Source organism: Xiphias gladius, chromosome 3 (assembly GCF_016859285.1).
Source record: "Xiphias gladius isolate SHS-SW01 ecotype Sanya breed wild chromosome 3, ASM1685928v1, whole genome shotgun sequence".
Taxonomy (NCBI): Eukaryota; Metazoa; Chordata; class Actinopteri; order Istiophoriformes; family Xiphiidae; genus Xiphias; species Xiphias gladius.
In genome coordinates this window covers 15,772,225-15,786,725 of record NC_053402.1, presented here as the reverse complement: position 1 = coordinate 15,786,725, position 14,501 = coordinate 15,772,225, and the positions used below count along the sequence as shown (strand labels likewise).

Here is a 14,501-nt window from a genome sequence, read left to right as displayed (position 1 = left end):
ATGCCAGTCCTCCGCTGGTGCGTTCCACGGACGTTTCGGTCCGGCCTTATGCTCACCCACTGCCCAGCCGGCCTAAATCAGGGCCATTGTTTGGCTTGCTCACTCACACGCTGCATCTCCTGGTACCCAGTGCACCAAGCACGCACACACACACACGCGCACACACACACACACACACACACACACACACACACACACACACACACACACACACACACACACACACACACAAACACTCATATGAAGACACACACAAGGCCCATTCTCCACTGGAACGCTGGGCAGTGGTTGTCACAGTGATAACCCACACTTCTCCACCCCAACCCCTGAGCCTCCAACACCCCTCCCAGACGGGGAGAAAGAGAGAAGGAAATTAAGACGTGGTATTATTCCAAATGTGGAATGTGTGAGCATGAGTGTGCATTCCCGTCCTACTCATGGCATTCCCAGAGAAGGTGGTAAGGTCCAGTGGGACTGCTGGATTGGTGGGCCCATGGAAAGATACACACACAATCACTTCACACACACTCACTTTGATGCATCGAGCCTCTGTAGTGGTTTGAAAGCTTTACATGACCTCTTGAATAAAAGATTAGAGCAACAAGTAAAAAACAGGACTGTCAGATCAATGGCAAATATTGTGCTGTATGTTCATTCGCCTGAATTGAGTGATGCTTGGCTCATATAGAATACGCCATTCATGGTTAGAGTAACTATACAACTGGTGTTTTTGTTCAACATGCAATTACTAGGCTCATTATCACCATGTGTATGTTAGTGTGGGGGTGGACAACTTATGACGTGCATGATGATAATATGTATGGAAGATCCCGCTCAGTCCTTGACCTGTAGATTGATGTAATGCTTTTGAAATGTGAGCACATCCCTGCTGTTTCCTGTCCTCTCGGTCTTTTCATATTTCCCCACGCTGATGATAATTTGTGAAAAGTGAAGTCGGCACAATACGTACATGTACAGAAGTTAATATAAAAAAAAATAGACTCAGTGAAAGGAGACATTCTCCCCCTTTCAAGATCTTTTCTCTTTTTCCCCTTTCATCCATTCCTCGCCCTGCAACACCTGGACCAATCATACAGCGGTAACTATGGAGGACAGAGGGGAGGCTAGTGACTGGCTGTGAGCCTGAAGTTGCCCCTATCCAATCATTACTGGAGCTCACATCCTGGGAGGCTGAGCCCCAACTCACCTCCCTTCTGGCTGAGCACAGTGCAGCACAGGCAGCCAGTGAGTCATGCAGGGAGAGGCACTTTGAGCACCCAGGATCTGGCTTACACTTTGAGATTGTCTCTCTCTTTCCCACTCCCACTCCCACACAATCACACACACACAAACACACGCACACACACACACCATCACACACACGCACATAAACATTTAAACAGGCTGGGTTTGAGGCAGAATAGAAAAAACAAAAAAACAAAAAACCAAACAAACAGGCTGTGATGTTGCCGGGAAGGATCATGGATATACAAAACAAATTAAACACACTGACATAATATGGATGTGCGCTGAAAATTCTGATGTTGGATATATGTAAGAATCAAGTAAAATGGGAACACAACAAAAACCACAGATCTCCGGCCATAATGTTCAGTAGGGTTAGGTCAGATTCCTTCCTTTCCACTGGGCTGTAGATTTTAGATACAATAAGCAATGAAGCCCTGCAGTAGGTCCATTTCTAGATGCATTACACAATGGACAGATGTCTGTCCCTTGTTGAGCAAGAGAGGGTAAGAATGAAGCAACATATATTACAAGGTAACAAGTGAAGGAGGCTATGTCTCCTCCAATTAGACTTGGCAAAATTTATTCAGTTTTACTTCATCCAAGTAAATACAGCTAGTAAGATGTTCCATAATCCACTTGCGGTATGCTCCAGAGAAGTAAAAAATTGTTTTAATAGTCTCCGTTGGTGTTGCAGAAATTCACTCTTCCTAAAAGAGCTGGGAATTAATACTGACCACTGGGATATGCACAACACAGAAAAGAGCGAAGAGCAGAGAAAAAAACAAAAGAAGAAACTAAATACATGATGAAGCAAAGCAGCGAGTTAGAGGAGAGGAGGATAAGAAAAAACTAAACTCAAAAACAGGTCATTAAGAGTCCAAGCAGATATAACTTTTAGGTGTTATGTGTTGATGTTGTTGTGTAGTGTCTTACTGGATCTGCCAGGCTGCTTGGAGACAGGCAGGGAGACCTCAGTGAGGGGAAGGATGTAGACCTCGGGGCCATTCTGGGAGGAAGGCGAGGCCAGGGCGGAGAGATCTGCCTGGTACTCCTCTCCCTCAGTGTTTTCAAACTCCTGATGCGAAGACACAAACTGGGATTAGTCATCCACTCTCAACCATCCTACCACTGAGACGGCAGGACACAATGGTTCAACTGTGAGACATTCAGATGCACTGCGGCACGCCCACCCAGCCATATACATAAGTCATGTTCATTGTGGGGTGTATTGTGTGGGTCACTAAAAAGACACTGTAGGGGAACACACTAATGCATACTGCTAATCAAACTGTACAAAGAAAGCTTTTCTTTCTCTAATGTCTTTTCTCTCTTTCTCATAGCCAATACACATACATATACAAACCAATGTTCTTATTGTGAAAAAAAAAAAAACTCCTAAAAACTTAAAATACTGTAGATAAAACAAACAACACAACATGACTTATATATATGTAATACACACACACACACACACACAAACATATAATTATATATATACATATAAAGATATACAGATATATACACACAGAAATACACACAGATAGATAGATAGATAGATAGATAGATAGATAGATAGATAGATAGATAGACAGATAGACAGATAGACAGATAAGTACATTTCGGCATTTACTTAAACCTATCAGGATAACTTTTCTTGAAGGATGTGCCAGTTTTGAAAATGTAATCACCACTTGCATCATGTCATAAATACTTGAGAGGAAACACCAGTGTCCTGATGATTTCGGTCACATTATTTAAACTGTGCTGTTACATTTGCTAGTAAGTCGCACTAGTAGTACTTGTTCCACTTTTATGTAGAGAAAAAGATAGCACAATAACGCTGAAAACATACACACACACAATACCTGCTCTGGACTGCGATCAATAATAATGAGCGGGGCTAGGAGACCAGAGCTTTCTGTTTAGTGTTTCCCCTTATGCCACCATGTAGCTGCAAAAACCTGAATTGCAGTTCTATCCTCTACTGTGCACTATAAAAAGGGGTAACCAGAAATAACCTCTACAATATAAAAGGTTAAGTGTCCACACTACTCTCAAATAAAACCAAGAGAGAGAGGGAGCCGTCATCAGCTATGCAGAAAAAAAACTGGTTCCTCAACTGCAGATTTACCCCCCTCTGCCAACCACGCCAAGATGGATGAAGAAGCTAGAGGGAGTGGAAAACAGTGACACTCTGTTTTCATTATCTATACTCCATATCCCACATCCTTTGCTCTGCCTGTCTGCTTTACCCCCACTACCCTTTTTCTGTCCCCATCCGTCTTTGCTATCCGGTCTACCGCAGTGTCCTTGCTCTCTAATTGTTGTAGTGTGTCCCAGTAGTGCCTTGTCTCTCTAAAGCACCATACAAAATGTATAAAGAGTGCTGATCTTAAACCAGAAGGTAGGGCATACGGCCTAAAACAACTCAATTGAGAAATACCTCATTGTAGGAGGGAGACAGCTTTGATTCTTTGCAAATATGAGAGCAAAATCTTGCATTGTCCTATATTTTGGTCTCTTCCTTTTCGTTCACAATGTACCTCCAACTATTTGAGGATCTGTCCTCACTCACCTACTGTATGTCACTATTCTAACACACAGAAGATACATAGCCAAAGTAAACCGTATTTGAGCAGTAAACTAGAGAAATTGCATTATGTGCAGCGTGAGGCTGATCACAAGGTAGTCTAGTGGAGTATATGTCAGGGTGAGTCAAGAGTAAACAACTTCATGAACTCATATGAGACCTTAGGGATCCTACATATTCAATTACGATTATAATTACATTATATCTACATATTTAGTTTTTCTTATGCTCCTTTAATCCTTAGTTCAGGAGCGGTGCAACTTTTGTTCAGCAGCTGCACCGGTCCAAGTGTGACTTTAAAATCCCTGAATATCAACTTACTATAGTCACTGTGAGTATGCTTGAATTCCAAAAATTCATTTGCTTGGGATTCTCAAAAAAATATCCTCTTTTCCTCAAGAAAAAAAAAAAAAAAAAAATGCCCCTGGGAACCCTGGATTTTTAGTATGTGTGTGCTTGTGTGTCTGCGCCTCTAACCACCAAATCAACATATCCAAATGGCTGCATGTGACAGAATTTACTTTGCTGCCATTGCAAACAATTTTAACCACTGGTCAGCACTATAAAGATGGTTGCTCTTCTACTAAAAACATCACCACATAATCTTACGTATAATGAAAATGAAATAATAATAATAATATCTGACTGGAATTACCACCCCGCGGTTGTAAGACTCCACCAACTGGTCAAGTTGCAGTTTACATCCATGTCTGTCCAGACTCATAAAATATATGTAGTGAAGATTTTGAAGGAATTTAATAAAAGTTATTAAGTGTATTTTATCATAATTAGTGTATGAATTCTTGAGTTATGGCCAAAATTGTGTTTTGTGAGGTCGCAGTGACAGTGAACTTGACCTTTGACCACCAAGATCTAATCAGTTCCTCCTTGAGTCCAAATGAACGTTTGTGCCAAATGTTAAGATTCCCTCAAGACGTTCCTGAGATATCACATTCCCAAGAATGGGATGGATGCACGCACGGTCGGACCACCTGAAAGCGTAATGCCTCCGGCCACAGTTGTCACTGGTGCAGAGGCCAAAAAAAAAAAAAAAAAAAAATTAGAATAAATGCTATCCTATGTATAACTGCAGTTTTGATTTAAAAGTCAAACTTAATTTCCTGCTAGAAGTCCTGGTTTTCTTGGTAAGAGGCATATATTGCTGGGATGCAATAATCTTAAAAAAGACCTAGCTCTGAGTAACCAACACGGCCAGTTATTGCTAATAGTAGAGCAGAATTTGACTATTGAATCTGCAACAAAATAATAAATTGGGTTTTACTGAAAGGTATGTACTCTGGCTATCTGTATTGCCTCATTACACAACTGGAATGAATAATTGAGTCAAACCTATGAACTATATAGAAACTGAATAACCAAGATAACACAGTGCTGCGCCCAGTAACTGAAATGCTGCAATTATAACGATTTCCCTTTAATATCTATTTTAGGTTATAGCAGAGCATATGGAAAATCTCTTAAATCACTGCCTCCTCTCTTTCCATTAAATATGTCGGGTCCCTAAGGCAAAGCACCTCTTGATGCTGTCCTGAGCGTTTCCAACTACATGAAGCAACATCCCACAGTAACTCAAGTCAACCTTGTTAGCAGTTTCTCAAACTGTGGATATGATGGGAAGCCAGGCTGGCAGTAGCGCTTTGTTCACAAGCACTGAGCCATCCACCTATCCTTCCATTCCCTGGCTAATGAACTGTTACCCATAACAAGCCTATCTCCCACTTGCAGCAATCACAGAGGTAAACAAAGAAGAAAAAGTGAAAAGAAAACAGGAGGAAATGATACAGGAGGAGAGCAAGAGAGTGGGTTGCAGGCCGGATTAATTTGAAAAATTTGATTGGCTCCGTGTGTGTGCTTGTGTGTATTTACATGTGTCCGATGTGTACACATAGGAATGTGTGTATGTGCGTTTCTCATTCAGGAGAACCATCTGCCACTCTCCTCAGAGTGAAGTGTGAAAGCAGGCACCTGGCTGTGAGTCAGCGCTGCATAGCTCCCCAGAGAGCCTTCGGTTTAGAAAGCACTTAATATCCAGCCGCACACTACACGCTCCACTAAGAGCACCGCGATGGAAAGGAATAAAGAAGCTTCTTGGATGGTGCAGCGGTGCGATTTTGCAGTCCCACACGAATGCACACCTTACATGTGAGCTGCTGAGTGACGAGCTGGTGCCAAAGAGAGGGATAAAGAGTGGGAACCACTGAACCATTCCGCGGTGATTGCTGCCAAACTAAGAGAGCAAGATGAGGATTTGATAACTTTTGAGAAATTAAAGATTAGAATGCATTAGCCATTACACTACCTTGTGTTCTCCTGAATTGCAATGAACTACGATCAAGACAACATGCATAAATTCAATTTACTAAAGGTCACAGTCTGTATAATCCAAACATCAAAAAAATATTCCTCTGACAAAAGATTCCTTGTTAGTGACCACAGTTACAATGTGCTTTCTCATTATTGTAATCCTCTCATTGCCTTCTTCATAAATGTCAACTACATTTACTGTTTTATTACCAATGACCCCCACCTTGAATACACAGAGGCTGACTCAGAGACCTGAACCTAAGTTCAAAGAAATACAACCTCCACCTAATTTTCGTGCACTTTATGCACAACATTAAGAAGAGAAGAGGGCAGTAAGCTAATGAATTTAACATTTTTGAAGGAAACTCTTGCCTACTACCTTTGCCCATTGATTATTAGAGTGGTCTGGCAAAAGACTCAAGAGTCTCAAAATTGATTTTGCGATTTTGTAAAACTATACTCGCCTCTTTTCATATATATCAACAAGACAATAAACACGGCATACGTGCTAAAATAAGTTTCATAACCTGAACTCTGCGATGACCGTGTGCTGGAAGACAATATCTCTGCATGAATCAGTAGTACTGGTCATACTTGTATGTCAACCAACCAACGTTGGGCCATGGTTGACAAAATGGATTAATTACTGTCTGATGCTGTTTTAGTAGCTGGAGCCATCCTTCTGTCACTAGTATTTTCAAAGTAAAATGCAGGCCAGTGGAGAGCAGACACGGACCTAAACTCCCACTTCCTTCGGGTTATTAAAATACACTTTCACATGATGAGGCGGAGGCGATCTAGCCTGGGACAGACAGGCATGGCCGCGCACACACATGTTAATGTTGCCTCTCTATGCTGTGCTCATTAGTCACACTGTTATCCTTGCAGCATCTACCTACCAGAGGCTGCTCTCACTGTTCAGTACGTACGCTGAGGCACAGACCTGACTCTCACCACATACCTAACCAAGGAACAAGATGCACTGCTCTCACTCTCTATCCTGCACTCTCCTTTGCTTTTTTTCATCTTTCTGATCAACAACAAAAAGCCAAACAGGGTTTTCATTCCCTCCAACCAAATTGTCAAATGATCTGCGTAAGTGATCTTAACATAAGACTCTGCTGTTGAGTCTGGGCTGTAATTTCTCCATTCTCTTGCTAAAAAGAGTAACATTAAAATGCATACAATCGAAATGAAAATATGTTTGGATACTGATGCCATAATATGAGCAGCATGTTAATGGGACACTTGTAACGACAAGGAGCAGCCAGTACAACAGCTCTAGAGTTTCTCCTCCCTCTCCATATGCCCCCTGCCTGTGTCAGTCTCTGTTAGCCGCTCACTTCAGCACTGATGTTTGACACAGCATGGCTGAGTCATGCTGGCAGCTGAAGGCAACACAGAGACAATGTGTGCCAGCCTGGGATGGGTAGGGGTATTTGGTTGCATCACTTGCATACAATGAGGCAACAGTTCTCAGCAAAAGACGTCAAAATATAAAGTATGTGTAGATTAGAGAATTGGACAGATCGGTACCGAAGTATCCACGCTTATACGATCCAGACGTCTCCGGGGAATCCTCGAGAATCAGCTCTAACATAAAATATTAACGCAGTAAGTGTTTCCTCTAACAAATCAGTTAGCCGATTAATCGATTAGTTGTTTGACAGAAAATGAATTGGCAACTATTCTGATAATTGTTAAGTGTTTTAGTAATTTTCTTTAAAAATGTCCAAACATTTACTGGTTCCAGCTTCTAAAATGTGAATTTTTGAAGCTTTTCTGTGTCATACATGAAAAGAAGCTGAATATCTTCAGATTTTGAACTGCTGATCAGCCAAAAAAAAAAAAAAAAAAATGTAAAGTTGTGCTACAAGAAAAATTAGCAGATATTTTTCACTGTTTTCTGACGTTTTAAACACAAAACAATTAATCTGTTAATTGAGACAATAATCTGCAGTATAATCGGTAATGGAAATAATCGTTAAGTTTCAGCCCTACATTTCATTATTACTTTTTTAATGAAATTCAATTTGCATCTCGTGCCAAAAAAGTAAACATATTTCAGTATATCAAATGAAGGAAAGGAATGTTCTATCTCGGCTAACCAGTATTATTTTTTTTCTGTCACACTTTATTTTAGAGCTGAATCATACTATCGATTTGTCCATCAACAGAAAAAAAACATGGGCAACAAATTACTCATTTAAGTAATTTAATCAAACAACTGCGGCACACTGAAAAGAGGTTGAATGACAGTTTTATTAATACGCACAGTTGTGTCCAAGTCTGAGACCAATTTCCCAATCAAGTGAATGGGAAAATGGTCCTGTGATGTCCTCTGTGAGCATATAGTTTGTGCTGCCTTCACCGCTTCCAGCAGGGGGCAGCAGTGAGCTCACCTTGAAGCCGATGTCGCCCTTCTTGCAGCAGAGGCAGGCCAGCATGAGGAAGACGAAGGTGAAGAGGCCAGAGAAGGAGACGGCTACCACCGCCAGGGACGAAGGCCATGACAGCTCGCTCAGCGGTGCCCCATCTGCGGCAACGGAAGAATACGCCAGTGTTAAAAGGGCGGGACCGGACCGAGATCAGACTGCAGGGTCATACACGTAATTAAAAACAAAATATAGATGAAAGTGATTTGGATACACACAAATGATTTGTGACCATTTAATTGACAGCTTGATGAAAAGGGCATGTGACTCATTAGTACTCTCTTCTGTCTCCTATTCATGTCTATAGACTCTGAATAGGAAGAAGGCCCCCGTGGCCTGACTCCAGTAGTTACTATGCACTCTGCGCCATGGAGGCTAAAAGTTTGAAACCACCCACCAACACAATTACTGCCTCTGGATAAAAATTTAATAAAGCAGCGGCAGAGTATGTGCCGTGGCTCATTCAGTTTCCGTGTAAATAGCCGTGATGAATGAAAATGCTTTCTTTGGCTCAATATATCGTTTTCTGCAATGTCCTGCAAAAAAGCGTCCTCATAACAATGTCTGGGATGCCAAATACAACTCAGAAAATGATTTAACTGAAGTAACGACATCCCAGAACAATGAGGAAAGTGCTTTTGAAGCCTAGCACACAATGAGACACAGTTGTGTTTGAGGGCAAAGCCTTTTGAAAAAGGTCAACTTCAACCGCAGTGTTTCAGGGAAATTTGTTGTTTAGTTGTGGGCCAGACAGCAATAAACAGAGCACGTACACATGCATAATGGGGACTGTGGGTAATTATTTCTCCGCTGTGTAAGTTATTCACAATCTGTTATTGTTTTTCCTCCCTGCATATGGGCAGCATACACGTGTCAGTTTGTCTTTTAGCCTGTACAAGCTGACGACAGCCCAGAGGGTCAGATGTCACGGTTTGGAGCACCTCTATATAATCTTATTTTCCAGTTTTAAACCTCCTGCCACCACAGATGAAAGAGAAAGACTAGGAAAGAGAGAGAGAGAGAGGGAGAGAGGAAGAGGTTGAGAGAACTATAGGAGAGGTTGAGACAGATGCACAAAAACATGCACAGGTAAACAATATAAATAATACTCATCAGTATTACTATACCTGTCAAGACTTAACACATCCATCCCCCAAAACTATCCTTTCTTCATGGATTTTCATTGATATCCACATCAAAGCCCACTGCATCCATCTTCAACCCAACACATGTACACCGGTTGCATTCAAACAACAAATGCTTGAGGAACTTAACTGCAATCAGTGAAGTACTGGACACTCGGGGGTTATTTTACTACAGCACCTAACCACTCCGAGCATTAGCAGTCTATCGGGAGAAACGGGAAGAGTTCTGTTGTAGCCTCCATCTCACATTCACATATCGTATATATCTGAACCTCAGTCATATTTACTGCTGTAAAATGAGTTATTGGAGCATCATTCATTTGCCTGCATATATTATTTAGGTCCCATCATCCTGTTTAGTAATGGTCCCTTCCTCCCAACCTGTTAATTATTAACTACATGCTACTTCAAACAGTACCTACTGTCATATTCATCAGGAGGAGGGATGATCCTATCCACAGAGATGCTCTACAGAGCATTTGAATTAAAAGGGTATTCCAGCAATTGAGTATTGTGCTTCCACATACAGTAGTAGAGCGACTTATGACAGATTAAGAGTACCAAAAAAAAATAAAATAAAAAAAATCGGAGGAGCAGAGGTCACAATATCCTAACTTTTAGTCGCTAGTATGGGTGGAGAGCGTCACAAAATGTTGAATCCTACATTACCTATAATAACTGTACTAGCAAGCTGGGTAAATGGCCGAGTCTTTCAAACTCCATGCCTGCAGTCTGAAACACAGGCTCTGTGTTAAAACTTAAAGTATCATGAACGGAAATAACCCCGATAACATAGCTATGACATCATTAGGATATTTTCTCAAAATTTAAAAGATGCATCCAGAGACTCAAGAGACATCATAGTGGACAGCTGCTCTTTACAGGACACCTAAACTGATATTCATGTGATAAATCAGACTGGTCAATATTAAGTCATTAAGTTTATTTTTTTATAATGTTATATTTGCATATTTTGTGGTTAGTTCCCAAAATTATGCGGACAGACATTTTAAGAAATGTTTGGAACTTTCTGGCTAAGATCTTCCCCTTTTTATAGACAGTAAATCCATTATTTCTATTTTTCCCATGGTATTTAGATTAACCTGATCTATGCATTGCTACTCTGAGTTTTACTCACACATATTCTTGTAACAAAAAACGAAAAACAAAACAAAAGAAACAAAATATTTTTAACAGAACAACATATCAGCATATCTACTGTTGAAATGTACCAGGCCTGCAGTAACCCTTATTCCCTTTTTATATATGAAATATAAATCTATCATATCTTGTTGAAGAAAAGGACTGGTATATGTCCTCAATCCAGGATTCCCTTCATCTCCATCTCTATCCTTGTGAGGACAACACAAGCACAGAAACATGGGACTCCAGTGCTGACTGGGGCTAGGAGGAGTTGTGGTCTGTGATGCTTGTGTGTGGGTACTTTTCCAGCTCACTGACTGAGACCCAGCGGTCCTGACCCATTTGGCTGCGGGGAACAAACTCTTCCAGGCCTGACAGCTCCAGCAACGCAAACAGCCCTGCTCCAACCAAAGCTCGACCCTGAGGTCACGGCCATAAAACCCACGCTCACACTTGCACACACACGGGTGGATGATGCAAACAGACAGGCACAATGCATCCAGGTTCCTACTTGAAGCCTGGTGTAAGAACTACAGCATGCGTGCGTGCACGTGTGTATATATATATATATGTGTGTGTGTGTGTGTGTGTGTGTGTTTGTGTGTGTGTGTGTGTTTGGGGCACGCTGACGTGCCAGCAAATCACCATGGCAACAACCTCGCTGGCCAACACATATTAGTTGATTGGCTTTTACAGTGCGGTAAATCCCCCCCACCACCACCACCCCACCACCCCCAACCCCAACCCCCATGTGTGTGTGTGTCCGTATGTGAGAGTGTCTGTGAAGTGGAAAAGAAGGAGATTACCCAACTAAACCAAGCCATGCCCTTTCTGGATCCACCACATACCACAACACAGAGCCTGAATCGGTGGTGACAGGACACATTGTGCAGACGCTGATGGGGGAAATAGGGACGATGCTTTCCTTCAAATGTGAACATTCACAGCTATTATTCATTCCCTGTGGCATCATGGTCAAGCGGCTAAGAATTTAAATCAATGAAAGAAATATGCAGTCTTCCCCTCTGCCATTATATATAGCTAAATTTCCAGCACAAAGCTTCAAAGCTTTAGGATAACTGTGTTATACGGCCATTTGATGGGGGTTGAAAACCTTTTTTTTTTTTAGAATTTGCTGCATATTGATTACCTTGAGGAACTATCTACTGAACCTATGGATATATAGATGGACGGATGGATGTGAGGAAGGAGAGGGAAAAGAAAGGAAGTACACTGCGCAGATGGTGCCAGAAACCGTGATGATACAAGCTGAATCAGATGGCATGGTGAGTATTTAATGCCATCACTAAATACTGTCTCTCCTGCAGCGTCACAACAGTACAACATGTTACAAGTATTCAAAAACATATCTTCAGGTTAAAGCGTAAAGCACCAATACGCAACTTTTCAACATGAGGTTGGAAGTGTACGGTGGTGTCCACTTCATCCTGCTGGTCACATTCCCATCACAAAACCTCATTCATCTTGGTAAGCTTTCTACCTTGAAAAGTTATCTAGCCTGAGGCTGAATAAACTGTCAAGCTCAGGCCTCTAAAGGCACTTGAAGCAGATGGTGAACACAGGTCTGGAATAGTGGACCAACTTGGTACCCTTTCACAAATAATGGAGGAATCATGGAAATTACCAATCCACTCTAAATTTGTTTTGTGGTCCGAAGAAAGGAAATGACTGTGTTTCCTGTAAAGTACTAGGAGGCGGCCATTTGTCCCTCTATATTTGGAGTAAACATCTCTATATTTGGAGTAACATCTATATGAACCCACTAGCTGAGATTATGGAAAATGTGTCACCATAATTATGCAAATGCAACTCAAATTTACATAACCATATCACCAAGGGGACTATAATCTTCATACAAGACCTGGTTAAATACATTGAACAAATCAACTATTGGACGTGCCAGAATTTTCTGCAATTAAACATAAGATAAAACTGTAGTAATTGTTTTTGAAGAACGATTAAAAGTCGGTACTCAGCTTCAATCAGCAATGTTAAAAACCACAAACCAAGCCAGAAATCTTGGCGTAGTCATGGAGTCAGACCTGATTTTTAACATCCACATTAAGACAATTACAAAGTCATCCTACGATCACCTTGAGTACATATCAAGGATTAATAGACTTGGATTTGGAAAAACTTGTGGATGCCTTTATCTTCAGTGGACTCAACTACTGTAATGGTGTATTTACAGGTCTCTCTTAAAAAAAAAAAAAAAAAATCTATCAGAACACTGCTGCTCAAGTCCTCACTAAGACCAAGTGGGTGGATCATATCAGTCCAGTTCTCAGATCTTTACACTGGCTTCCTGTCCATCAAAGAACTGATTTCAATATACTGCTGTTGGTTTATAAAGCACCAAATGGTTCGGGGCCAAAATACATTTGTGATCTGCTGCTACATTATGAACCTCTAGGACGTGTGCTTTCTGACCCCAAAGTCAAAAATAAAACATGGAGAAGCAGCGTTCAGTTTTTATGCTCCACAAATCTGGAACAAACTCCCAGAGAGGTGAAGGTCTGCTGCGACTCTCAGTTCTTTGAAATCAGGGCTGAAGACTTTTCTATTTACCACTGCCTTCTGTTAACTCAAATAATTACTCATTTCTTACATTGCACTGTAACTTTTAAACTTGTATTTTTTCATTATTTTTTATTTTCTATTTAAATCTTTTTAATTTATATCTTAACACTTCTTTGTATTGTCTTATGTTGGTTTTACATTTTGTCTTGATGCCTTTTATGTCTCATGTCTTGTGTAAAGCACCTTGAATTACCTTGTTGTTGAAATGTGCTGCACGAATGAATGTGCCTTGCCTAGCCTAAAAGCTGTGTCTGCATTCATAAGATCCACATGTACACTGGACTCTGACAAGGGTGTGCTTTGCCACCTCCAATGTGTGATTCTTGCGGACACAATAATGGTGCAGCTGAGCTCTAGAAAGTGTCAGGTTTGGTGACAATGTGGTGACTTATCTGTTACTTGCCGATGATGTTGTGCAACACAGCCTGATTGAAGACCATTACCTCTAACTAGGTAATGAGATCAAAAAAAAGCCCAGTGTTAAAACAGGGAAAGGAGTTGCGGTGGTATGGATTTTTTGTATCAGGTACCAGTGAAATAGTATCAAGGAAGTCCAGTTTGAGTAAAAGATCTGTGATGAAGGCTCATCAGATGCCAAAACACTGCATAGTGGGGTTTTTTTATACTATGAGGAAGGATTTTCCAAGTCTGGAAAGTTATGACGGCAGCAAATATTTTATCTTCCATTGTGGCGATTATGAGTAGAAATAGAGTTCATGTTACAAAAATATCGATCATAAATATGTTTGCATGGATTAAGCAAGCACTGAACTTATTTGTCAACCTTCTTTTCAGCCCCCACCCAGCTTTGGGTAGAGATTTGAGTGGTATTTGCCAATACAAGCAGCTGAGATAAAGGTTGTTCTCTGTGATTCCAATCTCAAGCCGTTGCTACTTTGAACAAAGGGGGTATAGGTAACTAGTCAGCACCCTACAAGTATGCATAAATACATGATTGGCTGTGGGGCGAAAGTTAAATGTACAAAGGACATTTGGGCATCTCTGCTTATGCTT

At 41.0% G+C, this 14,501-nt stretch overlaps 1 protein-coding gene across 2 annotated transcripts in view; it reads right to left on the bottom strand.

Annotated features, from left to right (window-relative positions):
* The window catches only part of aatka (apoptosis-associated tyrosine kinase a), a 37,864-nt gene that overhangs the window by 13,073 nt on the left and 10,290 nt on the right, over positions 1 to 14,501 (bottom strand). For both annotated transcript variants that reach the window (XM_040123855.1, XM_040123856.1), the window contains exons 3-4: positions 8,566 to 8,699; positions 2,182 to 2,323 (exon numbers count right to left, since the gene is read on the bottom strand). In XM_040123855.1, the coding sequence (XP_039979789.1) occupies positions 2,182 to 2,323; positions 8,566 to 8,699 (276 nt within the window). The remainder of the gene's footprint in view (positions 1 to 2,181; positions 2,324 to 8,565; positions 8,700 to 14,501) is intronic.